The sequence below is a fragment of the Protomyctophum parallelum genome, assembly GCF_964188405.1.
Source record: "Protomyctophum parallelum genome assembly, chromosome: 23".
Taxonomy (NCBI): Eukaryota; Metazoa; Chordata; class Actinopteri; order Myctophiformes; family Myctophidae; genus Protomyctophum; species Protomyctophum parallelum.
This window is the reverse complement of record NC_139715.1, coordinates 15,912,973-15,932,331: the sequence shown is the minus strand read 5'-3', so window position 1 is coordinate 15,932,331 and position 19,359 is coordinate 15,912,973. Positions and strand designations below refer to the sequence as shown.

Sequence of the window (19,359 nt, the reverse complement as noted above, 5' to 3'; positions counted from 1 at the left end):
ACCTATATGCATTGGGTGGTGATACTGTAATGGCGGCGCGTGATTGTGTGTATTTTTCGTCATGACCTGCATAGTGCAGGCTATTGTATATGTATATAGGGTGTACTTATACTGTCCGTTACTATGGTTCATTATTGATGGTGTTTTTTTGTGGTCTTATTTACCTTACAGTATACTATTTACTCTGTATCTGCCTTGTCTGTTGTGCTGCCTCTGGCGACTGAGTTCCCCCCATGGCATCAATAATAAAGGTCTAACTCAATCAAGAAAGTAAACCAACGAATGTGACTTTTGGGTAGGATCTCCTTGTTGGTCAGCAGGAATGTACTGAGGACACTATAGCTCATCCAATGTCATCGACTACAAACCTCTCAAAACAAACGCTATAGGGTTGGATGGCTCAGGTTAGAGGACAGAGTACAGCAACTTGCAATTGACCATATGCAGACTGCGGCCATCTTGCCAGCAAGGTGCTAACTAGATGCAATTTTCCATTGACAGCCCATTCATCCAAACAGAAAAGTCCTATCTGATTGTATTAAACAACGTTAAAATCTAAATGATAAATCATTTAGTCACAAATGTCACTGCATTCCAGAGTGTTATAAACCACAATGGGTCGAATGTGAATCTAGATCATACTACTAGTTATTGTATAGTACAAAATAAAACACATTAATTTGTTTCAATACAGGTTCGGAGTGCATGTGTAAACCTATACGCTCATTGAGCGTATAGGTTGACTTTATCTCCCAGTGACCCAGTCAGTGAAAAGATAATGAAAGACATATCTCTGTTTTTTGTATTGGAAAATGCAGCCTATTTATTCATTAACAAGAATAACAACACAAAATGTTCTGTCATTTTGATGTAAATGCTGTCATGTCACTCAGCTGTTTTATTAGGGGTCAAGCACCAAAAAAGTCCTTATTGTTATCGTAAAAATTCTGCGGTTTTAACAGTTTGGGCAGTTAAAACCGTTTTCAAGAAATTCAGCAATAATATAGACAGGTAGAGGGTTGTGAGGATGCCTAAGGAACTGAAGCTCACGCTCATTCGTCAAAAGACCTTTAGATCTCTAGATGGAAAAATCGTTTTTATTTTTGGATATCATATTTCATACATCATCTACGGAATGTGATGATGTATAAGAGCGCCCCTCACTTCACACAAGTGTGATTTTTTTGTAAACCCAAACATTGATGACAAAAGTGAGGACGCAAATTGTGATTGGCCGGAATGAGATGATGTGAGATGATGTATGATGATGTACGATGATAAGAGCGCCCCTCACTTCACACGGGTGTGATAAGTGATTTCTCCTACAGCTTTTGTCCCCAGACATCTCAATATTTGCACACAAACTACGAAGCGCCCCTCACTTGTGTGATTATTTTTTATTTATTACTTATTACTAATTTTTCCATGGTTTTTTTTCAGTTATCTCAGAAAATGTACATGTTGATATTTGTATACATCCCTTGTCATCAGTGTTTCTCTTCTGGCTTGACCCCGCCTTATAGCTGCTTGCAGCTATATTTATTATTATATTATTATTATTATTATTATTTGCATTTTTATTTTTTAATTATTAATGTTAAAATATCCATACAAAAATTGTGTTTTTCAAATGATGTGAGGGCCCATTTGCAATATCCTCGCGTCCCACCAGGGGGCCCCGGGCCGGCCCACATGTTGGGCATCACTGATTAAACTCGACTGTGGAGTGAGGGGACAGGGGAGTAGGGGAGGGACCACCAGATGAGAGCATTAAGCGACAGCCATTGGCTATTATGAATGCCATTGCAATTTACCGGCTCACTCGCAGCCCAGTACAGCTGAGGAGCAGAGCAGCACACATCTACAGTACAGTCACTTAGGACGTAGGACGTAGAAGTAGGCTACTATATACTACTTCGTGAAGGAGACATAATATTTGTGTTTTACTTCTTCCTCCTCTGCGGAACAGTGACTTGATCAAAAGTTCTATCAATGAAGGAAAGACGCTCTTGCCAGAAACTGTCTCTGAAATCCGGCATGGATCCTACGCTGCTGCAGCAGAGCATCAAGTGCAAAATAGTGGTGGTCGGCGACAGTCGATGTGGAAAGACTGCGTTGCTTCACGTGTTCGCAAAGGACTGCTTTCCGGAGGTGAGTTTTGTGAGCTGCCCGCATGTGCATGTCTGTCACAGTCTGTGTCTGCAATATACATTTATTAAACAGCAAAACCAATGACTACATCTGTACATCGTCATCAGCATGATCATCATCTTCATTATGATTATTACGACCACAAAAGCACAAAAATAAGCTCTCGAGCTTTGTGTTTCATTTATCCTTTTAGCAGGTATGTTTTGCATATGAACGTGGCCAATAGGCCTACACATAAAGTTATTATTATGCAATAACCGCAAATTAATTTGTTTTCTGACTAAATAAATGTTCAGCTTTACACAGGATTATTTACTGTAGGCCTAGAATATTATTCGTTCACTGAAATGAAAGCTTTGGCTAGTTATTTTACGCATCAAAATGTATAATCTATTTTAACTGTTTTGTGCAGACGTACGTCCCGACGGTTTTTGAAAACTACACGGCCAGCTTCGAAATTGACACGCAGAGGATTGAGCTCAGTTTGTGGGACACGTCAGGTAAACATCTTTTATCGCTTTTCTGTGTCATTGCTGTGTCTGTGGCATATATATCTATTTAATCTCAAACCATTTCATTTCAACTACTCGCAATTTAATGTATTTGTCCACACACCCATCCGAAAATATTTGTTGTGGTAGACTAGAGAGTAGAGATCCCAATTGTGTTGTCAGAAATGTTTCAAAAGATATTCGAGACATTTCTTGGAAGCCTATAGATACAGTATGGGGTTATGGTTCCGTTGAACTGATTTGAGGCTATCAAGGCCTATTAACTAATTTAGTTGGGGACCCCACTTTGAAAACCATGGGAGCCATTCCATATTTTCTATCCCTTCTGTGTTAATGTATGTAGCCTACTACTAGGTACTAGGTAGGTATCTATCCATATAGCCTATTCTGTGAAACAGCAAGGATGGAAGTGTCAGCTTGAGCCTTCTGCTTGCACAGGTCTGCAGCTATCGATTAAAGGCTTTTTTTGATCCGTCTAAATGAGCACTGACATGTCTTCCAGACGTGTTGGAAGGTTGGACCCTTGCCCCAATCCCCCAGTGACCCCCTTCTGAACATGCACAGCTTTCTGCCGCAGATTGGCTTTGCGTGAAACCAGATTACCACTAATATTGAGTTAAAGTGTGTTTTATGTCCCGACTCCCGGCGTATCTTAATTGATTAGCACTGGCTGACTGACACTTTATGTTCGACACTAATGCATTAAGCTAACCCCTTCACATTTTATTTTAAAAAAACTGAATGATTCTGTTTCCATCAGTAGTTGATTTAGGTAAAACGTTTTTTGGTCTCCAGATGAGACAGCTCTGGTAAGGATGCAGTCAAAGTCAAACCATAATAAAAAGCTTTAGAAGAAATTAAATAGAATTCATTTGTGAGAATTAAGTAAAAAATAAATAAATCTGAAAGCAGTGGTTCACAATGCTACAGTACAAACTGCATAAACAGACAGACAGACAGACAGACAGACAGACAGACAGACAGACAGACAGACAGACAGACAGACAGACAGACAGATAGATAGATAGATAGATAGATAGATAGATAGATAGATAGATAGATAGATAGATAGATAGATAGATAGATAGAAGTGGGACAGAAACATGTGAAGACCCTTGGAGGATCATGCTGTGCATTGCTCCTTGAGGTTTTGAAATAGTTGCTGTGACCAGCACGTGTACATGCTCTTAAACTGCTTAGCCTCAGTGCATAGATTGTTTGTGGAACAGAGGGCTTTATGTTCAACACCCAAACCAGCTGCCGTCCCTTGTGCTGTGTGTGTGTGTGTGTGTGTGTGTGTGTGTGTGTGTGTGTGTGTGTGTGTGTGCACGCTCACCCACTGGCCCATCCATCAATGCCCAGACATTGAATAGCACAGCAGTCAGGCGTGAGTTAGGCGTATGTCGTGTGTGTGTGTGTGTGTGTGTGCGTGTGCGTGTGTGAAGGGAGGGGATAGGCTGACAGCCAGCTGTTGGGCTTTGGGCTCCAGATTCCATTCTCGTATCATGAGTGATGTTTGAAAAGATGTTCTCACAATCACATCTCACTACTTTGCATGCAAGACTTTTCACGCTATCAAACACAAAGAGAGATGGGTACAGGAAGACACTTAACCAGTACCACTGCAATTAACAAGCTCATCCACTGTGCACCTCATTGAAAAGGCCATCAGCTGCCAGTGACACATTGATTTTCCATGACCCCTACAAACTGAACTGCTTTGTTATGTCCTTGCACACATAACACCCCATTGTAATGTTCGGAATGGTGTCTCAAGTCTAAGTCTAGATATCTTTTTTCTTTCTTTTCTTTTGCATTTAGCTTTCAACTACGTTACAACGTGCACAACAGTAGAAGAAGCTTAAAAACTCCCCAAGAGCAACACAATTATGCCTAATTTTGCGAGGTAACACAAATTTGGCTTTACAGTAACGTGCAACCAACCAACAGACATACAAGTGTCAAAGCCACAATACATGGATCACATTTCACTTGAATTGAAGACTTTAATTGCTTCAGCGCCAAGTGCCCCCAATTTGGGTTTGTGCACACACAAAAAAACACACACACACAGCATATTTTCCATTTCCTCCACATACACTCATGCAGGGAACACCTTCATATATACCCAGGAGGACAGGCCTGCATCCGGGGAATATTCATGCAGAAATGAGGTGCAGAAACAAACAAACGTTTCTTGTTGTTCCATGGATGCAGTACTGGGAGGGGGGTCTCTCTCTCTCTCTCTCTCTCTCTCTCTCTCTCTCTCCGTGAACCTAAAACAACAGGGGAATGTGTGGTGCCTCTCTGAGTCTAAGATATAGACAGACCCACTGACCTCATCCAGATCCTCATCCCCCATGCAGTCTCCCCCTCCCCTCCCAGGTTGACTGATTGATAGCTTTTTGTCTTGACTGGGCCCCCCCGGCCCTTCCTCTTTGAACTGGCACCTTATCAGACATGCTACTGCCAATCGATCCGCCTGGTCCTGTGACTGTCCCTCTAATGAGGTGGAGGGAGGGTTGGAGTAGGTTAGGGTAGAGGCTTTTCATTGGGGGGTGGTAATAGTGGTAATGGTCGTGGTGCTTTGGAGATTGGGTGGGTGGGTGTGCCGTGGGGGGCAATAGACAGGGACCACACATACAAGAACAGACACAGAGATAATGACATGCAAACACCTACAGTACACCTACCGGTACTGTCTTTTGAGTGTGCGTGTGTGTGTGTGTGTGTGTGTGTGTGTGTGTGTGTGTGTGTGTGTGTGCACGCACGGAGTGTGCGCACGTGCATGCCGTGTTTGTTGAGAAAGGGAGGGTGGTCATTTATGGGGTAATTCAGTTCATTAAGGTAAATGTCTGTGTCTGGCAGTTATATTGCCTGCCATTTGTCCTCTTGCGCTCTCTCTGTGTGTCGATCTCTCTCTATCTGTCTCTCTCTCCCTCTGCTGATATTGCTTCCTGGCCTCAGGGGCTGGTGACTTTGCCTTTGAAGCAGCTCAGTGCTGTCTCAAGGAAGTGCTAGATTCTGTTCTGTCCTTCCATTTCTGTCTGTCTTTGCCTTTGCCTTTGACTGTGTGTGTTTGTGTGTGTGTGTGTGTGTGTGTGTGCGTGTGTGTGTGCGTGCACTGGCGCATGTTGTTTGTTGCTTATCTGTCTTCTGCCTGCATGACTCTGACGACATAATTCAATAATGAAAAGTTACTAAAAGTACTACATTATTATTTAGTACTGTAAATAAAATGGCAATAATAAAGTGCCATAGCTGAAAGGGTGGAGAGGCTGTTTTGGTGTTAGAAGATCAATGCCCCCCCCTCCAGCCCACCTTAGTATGTGTTGATGTTTCCCTGAGCGAGACACTTTATTTTCCATATATATATATATATATATATATATATATATATATATATATCCACTTAACCCCCAACTGCTCCGCTTCGTATGCCAAGAACACTGGGCCTCGTTCTTCTCTCCGCGACCCGCCTGTGCCAAGACGAGGGACCTCGTCTTTCTTTAATTTAATTTAATCCAGCAATTAATTATTGTTATAATAATTTTGCTTTTACTCACATGTTAGACAGCATACATACGGATTTGACGCGCACATGCACTTATTGGTTGCCAACAAGGAAGCTTTGAGAAGGAAAGGCAATGGTCACGTGACTGGGCTGCGCCATGACACTTTCATGGATGCGTTCATGGGAGCCAAACTACCCGGAAGTTCGGCAGAATGCACTGGAGTCAATGAGAGATCAGTGACCTGCTCATGAACACACACTATAACACACAAACATGTAAGATATTGTCAGTAAGTTCTCCCACCCAGGGATGTGCAGAGAGTGTTAGAGAGGCAGGGGCTGAAATCCCGCAAGAGGTCACATTTGGACAAAAAAAGCGAAAATAGCAAATCTACAAGCTCACAACGAAGTTGCGCTGCGATGCGTATGTTTTACAGATGGGGAAAGGGCAGGGGCTCAGCCTCAAGCCCCCTTTGAGATCTATGTGTGCATGTGCCTGCCCCCACCTGCCTGACTACACACACACACACACACACACATACAGTGGAGGGAGGGGTAGGGTGGGCACCGTTCTGCCAGCCCATCAGCAGCCATTGTTGTTAGGGATCACATATCTGCGCTGAGCTATTGGAGCCGCATGTCTAACATTCCTCCAACTGAAGGTTGCTGCTTCCCCTCCACAAAGACCTCCATTGTACACACGATGGCAGACATAGCACTCCAAAGGAGAAGTACGCATTTCCACTTAAAATACCTCGTTAGGCCTCCGGAGGAAATCAAATCACGCTGGAATCCACTGTGAGGTCACGCGTGTCATTCTTTTTTACTCTTGAGAGTCTATTTGAACCCTCTCAGAATTGAATTTACACTCGTGAATTTCTCTTGTGTGCAGAGTTAGAACCAGTGAATCCAGTGGCACTGTTATTGCTGGTGTGTTAATTAATACATTGCTCCAGGTAAGGGGCCACAAGAAAGGGCCCGCATTTGGCCCACGGGCCGCCAGTTGAATATCCCTGCAATACAGTTTCACATAGCCAACACAAAATGTATGCTACCCAATCCCAATAATGGATAAATATCAGCTACTGCCATCCGTGAATGTCAAGTTTATTCACCGATGCCGATATTGAATGATAACATTTTCACTATTAAAACAAATAAATCGTCGGTAAAAGTTTGAAATAATCGCGATAGCGAATTATTTTATTTTATTATTTTATTATAGTTTGAAGTAATACGCCCAGCCCTACTAGCCTGTCAAATGCAGCTGGGACTACCTCGTGTGTGTGTGTGTGTGTGTGTGTGTGTGTGTGTGTGTGTGTGTGTGTGTGTGTGTGTGTGTGTGTGTGTGTGTGTGTGTGTGTGTGTGTGTGTGTGTGTGTGTGTGTGTGTGTGTGTGTGTGTGTGTGTGTGTGTGTGTGTGTGTGTGTGTGTGTGTGTGTGTGAGAGAGAGAGAAAGAGAGAGAAGGAACAGGGTGGGTGTCTTCCTTCCTTCCAGATTTAGAACCCCCGTGGGGGAACAATCACAGGAGCTAATTAGGTGACAGTCAGCAGCTCTCTCTGTGTGTGTGTGTGTGTGTGTGTGTGTGTGTGTACGTGCGTGCTCGAGCGTATGCATGCTTGTGCGTGTGCATAGCTTGTGTGCACATCCTAGGATTTCCTCTCATCCGTCCGCTCGGCGGTCCGTAAAGGGAAATGACCTCAAAGCAGCGTTGACACAGTGGCATCATGGCCTCACCCCAGCCCTAATGCTGTTACTGTGTCTAGACTGGAATTTAAAATGTCAAGATGGCTATTTTCAGGTCCTCTGGTTTTACTTATTTCCTAACTGTATTAATATGCACGAGTTCCTGTTGGTCGGGTTTTATTTTGTGCACTTTGAAAAGATGCCTGAATTTCAACTGTAGAGAGAACGTAACAAATGTCAATTTGACTTGGAGAATGTGGTGCAGTGCAGTGGTTCCCAAACTTTGTCTTGTCAAGGACCCTCAAATTGGCATTTATTAGCCTGCGGACTCCCATTTCAAGAGATATGCCAGGGACCCCCATGAGAGAAGATTGTTATGGCTCTCGCAGTGATTCATTTCATTTCAAGGACCCCAGTTTGACACGCATTAGTCTACGGAGTACGGACCCCCCATTTAATGGCATTTCTATCTCTGGGACCCCAATTTCTATTGTAAAATCAATGTTAATCTGAGATGACACTCTGAGAGTGTACAATGGGTCCATTTGGTTCCATTTGTACTGTACACTCTCAGAGTTACAGACCCATAAGGGTCCATTTGGTTCTAAACTATCATTTAGCTGGGGACCCCCTGGAACTATCTCAAGGACCCCTGGGGGTCCACAGACCCCACTTTGGGAACCACTGCTGTAGAGAGAACGTAATGAACGTCAACGTGACTTGGAGAATGTGGTGCAGAGACACAGCCATAAGACTTGCAGGGTTCATGGCAGCTCCATGTATGGAAACCTTACGCATGTGGTACAAACAGCAGGCCCCCATGTGCAGTGCAGGAACTTGTTAAAATTGCCAAAGGATTCTGCAAACATGCATAAAATTCCTTTCTATCTAACGCCCTCACAAGCTCATACAGTATGTTTTTTATGTTATTGTTCCCAGGAGTTGGAGGCTATGAAAACCTTAAATCTTTGGGATGCGGTTTTGTGAGTGACGCTGAGACAGCCAGTGAAAATAGGACTTACATTCTTGTGGCTGATCTCATCTCTGCACTGTACTTCTCCTTATTATGTCACCGATAGCACTTAAAATCAGGGCCTTTGGTTTGGTCAGTGTATGTGTCACGTGCCACGGCCTCCACGGAAAAGCTACATGCGCAAAGTCAATAGAAAATGATGATCGAGTAGAACACACTGCCACGGTGCCACCAAACCGTGGATTCTTCTAATCCCACTGAACCACATTTTCATCTGATAGCCCAACATAATTTTAGCTACAGTATGTTGACATTACAGATTTACAGTGTTCAGGGATCAGCAGAGGAAAATGTATAATGTCAAAGGTCATTAAGACTGTCTTGTTTTACAGTGTCATGGATTGTTGTTGTTTAATTATCTGTAAGGACAATTAAATCACCCCCACCCCACCCCACCCCAAATGGCTTTTTGGATTAGGAACACTAGATCTGTGTGCGTGCAGCCGTGCATGGCAGTGAACTGTTGTATTTGTGCATGTGCATGATAGTAGCTTCCTGCCATTTCTCTAGAATCTGTTGTGAACAGGATCTCCCATGGATTCCTCCAGTTGCAAAAAAAGCTACATTCCCAAGATTCCTGGTGTGGGGTCAGAGTGCCGAATCCCCCGGCACCTGGCCAGAGTGGCCAAATGGCCTTGACTCACCTTGACACTACACCGCACTCCCTTGTTCGAGAGAGAGAGAGAGAGGAGTGTCCTTCACACATGGTCTCAATCCGTGGTGGAAGCCACTTCCTAGCTCCATTTTCCATGGAAGATTTTCCACCTCCGTTCTGGGTTCAGTTCAAACAAGGATTCTCGCAGTAGTCTGCAACATTTTTTCCACTGACTGTGTGGATCTACACTACGTAGTCTGATAGTCCCACATCTTCAGTGGAAGCTTACAGTATTGTCTGGTTTTTAGTCAACTTCAATTCACATTTCTGCAGTTCCTTGTATCAGTGCTGCTATGTTGATCATAATATTCACTCTTCAGCAATTTTGCTCTGTCATCATACTCAGGGTGGGGGTTGAGGGGGTGTAGGTGTGAGTCATGTCCATCCATGTATTTTGTCAGCTAATCCTGTGATGCTTGAGTGGGTTGTGTCTGTACCGGTAGATTTGATGCTTTAGGCCTCCCAAGAGTTCAAGTCTGATTATTTTCCGGCCTCAAATTGAATCCTGACACAGCCTTGCACCTGTGTCTCCTTAACACTGTCTGCACTGTGGTAATAAACCTTTCTAACTTAACAACTTCAAAGGCCTCTGTAGTGCAATATGCCTCTGTGGAATATATCCTTCAGTGGCGTAATGTTATTTCAGCTCACACAGTTTAGCTAAATCTAAATAATTGTATTTGGTCTGACTTTCTCATGGGAAGTGGAAATGCTGTTGTCATACTGTGTAACTGCACTTGTCAGCCAGGTTTCACATCGCTGATTTGAAACTCGAGTCTCTCTCTCTCTCTCTTTTCTTTATGTCTCTCCACTGGTTAAACGACTGTCTCGTGTCTCTGCAGGTTCTCCGTACTACGACAATGTGAGACCTCTCTCCTACCCGGACTCCGACGCCGTCCTCATCTGTTTCGACATCAGTCGGCCGGAAACCCTCGATAGTGTCGTGAAAAAGGTTTGTTGTTTCTCGCCATTTGTTTGTTTGTATACTCTACTACTATACTAGTAGTAGTACTCTCTCTCTCTCTCTGTCTGTCTGTCTCTCTGTCTTATTCAAATCTCATGTAAATTAAGTGCATGTCTTTCAAAGCACCTTCCTGTTATCTGCTCCGGAAGGGTTAAAACAAAGTCCCAGTTTAAGTCCACTCCAGAGACTTTATAGCTGTGAGGTGCACTTGGGTGGTCGGTCAGCAGCATCTTGTGATATACAGTATGCGAAAAATGTTGGGTGGGTCAAAACCCCTAATACCCCCAAAATGCATAGAAAACTGCATTTTGGCACAGTTATACCTAACCTATATGATATATCACACAATAACAACCTATAACAATATAAAAACAACAAACAAGGACCTGTCCTGGGCCCACGAGGAAAAGGCTGCCGAGCAAGGAACAGTTGCCACAGAGGCACTGCAACCTGTGGTTGTACAGAATGACTCTCAGGTGTGCATGTGTTGCATGCTGCGTTTGTGTGTAACGCAAAGCAGGAGTGTATGTTGCTATACGGAAAGGACAAACTGTGAGCTTTTCCAGTTTAAAGACAGATTAAAAGGAAAACGCTGTCTGCAACAGAACAGGAAGGATCAATCATGTAAGAGTCTTGCTCAAAACAATCGCTTCAAAGAATTGCTTCAATTATTGGACAGATTTCAGTCGTGGGAATGTCTAGACAATCAGACTTAAATGGTCTAGGCTTTCGCGCGTGTGCGTGTGTGTGTGTGTGGTTGTGCGGTTGTGCACGCGTGCTACCAACCATGCAAGGTTTAGTAGTGGGTTTTTATCGAGGTCCAACATCCAAAAAAGTGAACTCTATCCCCAACTGACCAGCCAGCCTGCCCACGGCCACATTAACCCCAGAGGATTTTCTCCCAGTGAAATGCCATTGATCACAGAACACCTATTGTTTTCCGGGAGGAAGCCATGGGGATTACGTGCGGTTTTCTTTCCAGGGCTCAAAGCGCAGCGGCCCATGTGAGAGGGAGCAGGAAGTGGCTACTTTAACCTTGGTACTTAAAGGGCGGCCGAGGGGGGGCGGATAAAGATCTCTGCCTCACAAAGTGCTGCTTGTGGCGATGGAGGATCTCATATCGGTTGCGTCTTGACTCGTCCTGATTTACTACCCCATTTCCCTTCCTCAGGCTGGCACTGAATGGATCATCACCATGCAGTGGCGTGCACAGATAGACAATAGGTGGCCCTCTAGACAGCAATGTTCCCTTTTGAAGAGAAAAAAGTTCTTTTTTTTTGGTACAGTGTACTGTACAGTATGTGGACCATGGTCTCTCTCTAGGTCGTCCTCAGACGAGCCCTCCATCGTCGTTTCCAGTCATCCCGGTTCTCCATAAATCTGGCCAGTTCGTTGGTACTTTGCGCTCCTGCGTCATTCTTGAGTACATCCACATATGTTAGCGTGGGACGTCCTCGTGGCCGGTGCCCGTGTGTTGGTTCCCACAGCACTAGTGGTGACATTGATCAATTCTTGATATATAATATTATATTAATATATTATTTATGCCCCAAAATCTATAAATCTCACACTATTAAGGCAACCAGGCCGGTTCCACTCGCTGCACAAGGTGCCCTTTTTTCACTTGAGCACCTGCCCCTCTAAATGTCTGTGCACGCCACTGTCACCATGCATTCTTGCATGCAGATCCTCGTGGGCGTTAGGTTATACTGCATGCTTCCACTACTACACTCCTCGCTAGAAAGGTTATAAAGTTTCAATATGGAGCCAGCTGGTTCAATAAAATACGTGGATCCTTTGTGAACAACAATATGAATTGGTCACATCATGTCGTTTTTTTGCCCTGCTAGTGGTGTCTGTCCGTCCATCAACCTACAGTAACTCTGTGGTTTTCAACCAGTGGTCCGGGGACCACCAGTGGTCCTTGACGGGGTTCCAGGTGGTCCCCACTCCCCAGTTAAATGATGTTGATAACCAAATGGACCCTTATTAGATCTTCAACTCTTGGGAGCGTAACATGAAACCAAATGGACCTGTCAGGGTTAAACACCTGCATTATAATGGGCCTTGATATGAAAAAGGTTGAAAAACACTGACTTAACTCTTTGGTCGCAGTACAATCTCAAAATCTACTGGCTGTATAGAAATGGAATTACATGTTTACATTCATGCTCTGCAGACGATGACCCTTACTGATTTCGGTGACCCCATGGCCTTTCCTCTAGTGCCACCCTTAGGCCAACATTTCCACTTGCACAAGATATCTCAAAATCTAATGGGCAGATTGATTGACTGACTGACCCTACTGACCCCACGGCCTTTCTTCTAATCAAGCGCAACCCCTTGTTTTCTGCTTTAAAGACACTTTGTAGGTTTATGTATTTTTATTCACCTTAAAGCTTTTGCTGTTATTGTGAATTTGTTAATTAATTGTTAATGAATTAATTTGTTAATTATATATTCACTATATGAATGTATAATAATAATGCCCACCTACACACGCACAAACACACTAATAATACATTTGGATCATTTAGCCCCACAGTGCACAGTGAGTGTGCTTGTGTAGTTTGTTGTGTCACTTGTACAAGTGAGGTTCTCCCCACGTCTGCACTTTACTCTTAAGCGATGCTGAACTTTGGGGTTGTATGGCATAGCTACTGTACAGTGACAAAATCCCACTTACTTGCCAGTTCAGGCAAGCAGAAAGTAAACTCCACAAACTCACAACTATTTTTGTTTTACTTGCCCCGGGCAATCAGGCAAGCCATTAGTGCCAACCCCTGCGAGGTATGAGTGACACCCTCATAAATAAGCAAGTTGTGGTCCAGTGAGAGCTCTGCTGCACAGAGAGAATCAAAGCCAGCAGCTGCGCCCTCGCAGGCAGGGAGGAGAAGGACAAACACTCAATGCTCATCTCTAGCACCTTGTCTGTAAAACACTGGTTCCCAAACGTTTTCATGTCAAGGACCCCCAAATGGGCACTAATTAGCCCGTGGACCCCCATTCTCAACCATTTTAATTTCAAGGACCCTCAGTTTAACATGTATTAATCTACGGACCCCCATTCAATGGCATTTCTATCTTTGAGACCCCGATGTTAACAACAAAGTGAAATATAACTTTAAGATGGATTTGGGACTCAGCAGAGGTAGAGGAAATGGAGCTCTCAGCCTTGGGCTTCGGTACATTTCCCAGGTTTTGTGTCTGCGATGTTTCCTCTGTAGCTGCAGAGGTATTGGTCATAATATTTTCAGAAATTGTGCACTTGTGTGGTGTGTGTGTGTAGCTACGTTAAAGTGCCTTTGAGCAAGGCACAAAGCTCATAAGCACATGAAGTCTTAGCATGAATACTGTGCATTTCAGTGATTGAACTGACAGCGTATGTTCTCTTCTCCTCAGTGGAAAGGAGAGATCCAGGAGTTTTGCCCCAACACCAAGATGCTGCTGGTGGGCTGTAAGTCGGACCTGCGAACTGACTTGAGTACACTGGTGGAGCTGTCCAACCACAGGCAGTCACCTGTCTCCTACGATCAGGTACACTGCTCTAAAAGTAACAGGCTATTTGTTTTAGTTTCAGCTATTAATAATAATAATATTGTATGTCTTTGACCGAATAGATTATTTGTATTAATGTATGTATGTATTCTTGTCTGATTCTGAAGTCAGCTGAACAGTCTCAAATGTTTTTTGTCGGAACTAAAGCCTGTGTTTTTAAATTCGGCCTCGTGACCAAAATGGGTTAAATGGAGGATTTATAATTTTGCAATGCCAATACAGTCATTACAACATATCACTCATGAATGAGTTGACATTGTGTTCTAGTTTACGTCACCCTTGATTGATCCCTTAAGGAAGGGAAATCCCTACACCATGGTGACACAATTCAATCCCTCTCTTGCCAAAAACACTTGGCATTTACCGTTCAATGGTGACTAAATTTGACCCATCCCCTCTCTCTCTTTCTCTCTCTCTCTCTCTCTCTCTCTCTCTCTCTCTCTCTCTCTCTCTCTCCTTCCCCCAGGGCTCTAGCATGGCTAAGCAGATTTCGGCGCCCTACATCGAGTGCTCCGCCCAGCAGTCGGAGAACAGCGTCAGGGACATCTTCCACGTGGCCACGTTGGCCTGCGTCAACAAGAGCGGCAAGAACGTCAAGCGCGGCAACAAGGCTGCCCGCTCCGCCAAGCGGATCTCTCACATGCCCGTGAGGCCCGACCTGGCGGCGGTCGTCACCTCCGACCTCCGCAAGGACAAAGCCAAAAGCTGCTCGGTCATGTGATCGGGGCGGACTCAGACCTGAGGTTGGGGGAGGGGGGTGGGGTATATGCCAAGGAAGACAGAGCACAGGATGGTAGCTGGCAGGTGAATGCCCCTTCCTTCATCCTGAAGTGTTTTTTTTTTTTAATACGCTCCATCCCATGCTGGTGGAAAACACTGTGCAAATGAAAATGAGAACTCTTCAGTCTCTTTTCGACTACAAGAACTAAGTGAACCGTGTCGTGTAACGTTTTTTTGATTTGATTCCATACGCTTCTTGGAAGTTCTGTGAACCCAGAACTTCGAAATGTTTTGTTTGTTTTTTATTTTAATGGTGAAAATAACTGATCTACAAGCTCACAATGAGTCATGTATAGCTTGTATTATCACTTTTTCTGAGGTTTCTTTTGTGTGTTAAGCGTGTACCTCCCAATTCACGGGTGGCTATGGTTACAACGGAAAAAAGAAGAAAAAAAATCACAGAATGTCACAGGTTCTGGAAAGTTTCAGGTTCTGGGTTACCTTTTTATAGCGGAAAAATAGTTTCTATTTCATTTTACACGTACTTACCTTCCCAGCGTCTCCACAAACCTCCCACACAAGAAGAGGAAGCTATCCGTCGACACGCTGCGCTCCAGGAAGTGACACGCTTCTACTGAGGCGGATGAAGAGAGGAAGCAGTCATGTCCTTTCCACAGGAATAGGAAATGGGTGGGGGGGGGGGGGGGGGGGGTCAGTAGTAGGGCTTCTCTTGTAAAAGTAAGGTTATGACAACATGTTTTGGACTAGAGCCAAAGCTGCTTACATTGGTCAGCTGACAGGCGAGTTTGCAAGTCAGACCACCTGGGACACATAAATGGACCTCATTTGCACTGGATTAAAAGGCTCCAAAGTTCAGTGAAGTTTTGAACTCGTTCAATCTCACACCACCTCCTGTAACTGTAAAATAGTCTACCAATTACAAACTAATCAGATTTTGTCAAAATTTGGGACAAAAAAATTACGTTCATTAAATGTTATTGCCCCCACCTCCCATATTTCTTGACATGTTTGTATTGTATTATCTGGACAGGTTTCAACCAAATATAAAAGGCATGCTGTTGTGTTGGGAGCTGAAAAGCTCTATTGATCAGGGTAGTACAGATTAGAAGCTATAGAATTATAATTCTTTGCCAGCCAGTCACCCATTGTATGTCCATTCATCTGAGCTCAGCGTCTCTGGCTGTTCAATGACATTCCACTGTTAACATACAGCAGATTGTGTACATGCTGATATGAATGGGGTCCTTTCTGCTAGAGGTGCTCCGGTCAGCTTTTTGGGGACCGATCCCGATCTCACAATCGGCCGATACCGATCTTGTGCGTAAGGGGAACATTTGAATATTTCCAAAACCGACGTCAAAACTGTTCCTGTGTGTAGGGAGGAAGGGGAGAATATTTATGCCTGTCACAAAGATGCAAAATTATAGTATAGAAGTATACTATATTATTGACTTTTATACCACTTAAATTATATAAAAGATCGGTTTCTCCAGATCGGGTAAATTGCCGATCACCGATCGAGTCATTTGGAGTGAAAGTCAGCCGATCACCGATCGATCACCGGTGGCCGATGGATCGGAGCACCTCTACTTTCTATTATATTGTACTGCTGAGCCATTAGGTACTAAAAAGGTAGCTGCACACTACACCAGAACAACCAAAGTCAGTTCGGCTCCCCGAGCCGAAAGAAACGTCTTGACAGACTGATTGCATTTCTTACTGCCTCAAAACACAACTGTGTTCTGGAAGCCAGAACCCGCACATGGCGTCCACCACGGCTTGGTGGTGGCAGTGTGTACCGTACACTACAGACAGCAGCACTGCTGGAACCCGATAAAATAATACCTGGATTTGGCATATCGCGACGTTGTTGCGTTTATGAATGGTCACTAAAGAGAGATTTCACAGAGGTGTCTGTGCCTCCTGGAAGTTGACTCGGGTCTCTTCCCAACTACCTCTGCTTGTCGCTGGCTTCACTGCTGACAGAATGAGCTTGAAGCTGGGCCGAATGAATGCAGAAACTGAACCAAAAACTGGTTCAGGTGCTCACAACATGTCGGAGGCACAGAACACCCAAATTTAGTTCAGATCCTTTCCACCCGAACCTCTGAATATTGTAGTTTCGGACCAGCCGAACCGAACAAATGTATTCTGGGGTATAATTTACTGGGCTTAAGTCGCCATCTAAGAAATGTTTGTGGATTTTACTATTCGACTATATGGGTCGATTTGCACCATGACATATCCATACAATTTTCCAGGATTTTTGAAATATTGAAATATTTCTGTTGACTAGCCCTAGAAACCAAATAGTCCACTAATTGAGTAAGCCAGGTGAGCTCGTACATTCAAAATAACATGGGCATTTAAGATTAAAGAGTTCTAATTTGTCAACGACAGTTCTGCAAGAGGGTAAATTAATAATAAAAGCTATTGATGCACTTTGTTATGAGGCCAAACATGCTTGGCTAAAAGGCTTGACTCCAACACTTTCAAATACACGAGATTATTAGTATTTTGTATTTTATTCCTGATCTGAATTCTGGGATGTGTTGTGTTGTCCTCGTGTACATTACCTTTTTTTATTTGTATTGTTTTTGATTGTTGATGCCACTTTTTAATGTCTTTCCCCAATGATGTTGCCACGATATTTATTGACTTGTATATTCTCCCTTTTGAATAAATGCAAACTTGATTAAGTAGAGGTGTATTTTGTGTTTATTGGTGGGCTGTAAGCTGTCCTTGTAAAAGTAACAATATGGTGCTTTAATAGCAGCTGTGGTGGATTTACTTTCCTTTCTTCAGTTTGCAATCCTATTGCTATAACCACGCAGAAGTAATGCTGTAGCCAAGGTGACCTTGACAAAAAACACTTAATTACACACTTATTTTGCACAGAAAAATGTTTTTTCTAAACTTTTCCGATCTTGTAAATAGGTTATTTTCTTTAGATTAACTATGAAGTATTGTATACTATATGATTAACCACTCAGTGGTCAGTGGAACACACAGCTCTAGAGGTGTGCAATGCACATGACATTATAACAGGGTGTTGCTTTGAAATAGCTTAATAATGCTTTGCTTAATAATTTGCTCCAAACGTGTAAAAAAATAAATTCATCTTATAGGCTGGTGAACCAATAGGGAGCCGGCATCGGTTTTCAGCACTAGTTTGAATCTGCGCCTCTAGTCCTTGGAAAGGGCTCATTCTTTAAGGCTAGTCAGTGACGGAATGGAAAAACTGTTTTCTCTATTTATCACACAATGACTTGGCCATACTGTACACATGAGAGCTGAACGCCTAATGTATTTGTGATGGTAATGTGTCAGGTGTGCCATGGGTGAATATCACGTACACCTGTCCTACATACAGCCAGAAGTCAGAAATGCTAATGCTATTTGGAAGGAAACCAGTCATCATCCCATGTGGTAATTTAGCTTTTATACACATACATACACAGCTTACTGCAGTCCATTGAAATGTTCCATTCACTGACCCTGTCAAAGAGAGCTATATAGATCTTTTTAATACTACACAGTAAATGTTAATTTAATTCTAAAGGTGTAAATTCCAAATGGTAGGGTCCATTTGGTTCCATTTTTACACTTTCAAGTTGAATTGAGATTGAGAATTTGATTGAAGACCCATTTAGGTCAAGACGTGTAATGAAATTTAGGCTGACCCAGAAAATGTAATAAGTAAGGAATCTCGTTAAAGCGTTCAAAATGTTAACTGAACACCACCCTGATGTTCTCCCAGCCACCCACACTTCCCATGGGTGAAGGCCTGTTAGTCCACCCATAGCCATGTCATATGATGTCCAACATTATGCAGCCATGTTAAACCGTTATGTAAGTTCAGGGGGTGAAGTGAGCTAATCGATTGATTGCAGATGTGCTGGCAGTGATTTCCATCAGGGTCCTCCCAAGGCTGCGTGGTTTTAAATGGTTTGCAGCTGCTGTGTTCATTGGTTAACCCTGGTGTCCCAATGTTGGGCATATTATTATCATGATGACAATTGACAATAACAAAAAATCGCACAGCTCAAGGCTAACCGATTTCATATGAAAAGAAAAGTCTAACATAACAAGCATCCTTTCCTGTTCATGCACATCATACAAAGCCTGGCTTCACTTTTGCAGCTTTTGTCCTCACAGGCACAGAAGAAAGAAATCAATCGCAGAAAATGAGATTGGTGAGTCTTGTCAACATATGTAACAGGAAAGATAAATGCTTGCACATATGTCTGTCTTCGAGCCCATTACAATGATGGTTGATGGCCCCAGGCTGTACGCCTATTAAAAGTTAATATAGCTAGGAGGATATACCAATTCCTAATTGGACAGATGTGTTAGTTTTACAAATAACCCATTTACCTATCGCATGAATAACCCATCCATTACATGAAATATACAGAGACAAATACCTTGAATCCAACATTTTAATAGTCAACCTTCTTCCTCGATTTTGAATAACCATGTTGTGATATTGTCTCTCGGATAAGACCATTTCTGATTAATTGTTTTAATACCAAGGCTGGATA

General features: G+C 43.3%; 1 protein-coding gene across 1 annotated transcript; it reads left to right on the top strand.

Moving 5' to 3' along the window:
* Nucleotides 1-1,896: 1,896 nt before the first annotated feature.
* Nucleotides 1,897-15,400, top strand: LOC310854348 (rho-related GTP-binding protein RhoE-like). Its single transcript, XM_083758946.1, has 5 exons — nt 1,897-2,151; nt 2,564-2,651; nt 10,395-10,504; nt 13,919-14,053; nt 14,541-15,400. The coding sequence occupies exons 1-5, from the start codon at nt 1,993-1,995 to the stop codon at nt 14,793-14,795; spliced, it is 747 nt and encodes a 248-aa protein (XP_083615072.1). The 5' UTR covers nt 1,897-1,992; the 3' UTR covers nt 14,796-15,400.
* Nucleotides 15,401-19,359: the final 3,959 nt, after the last annotated feature.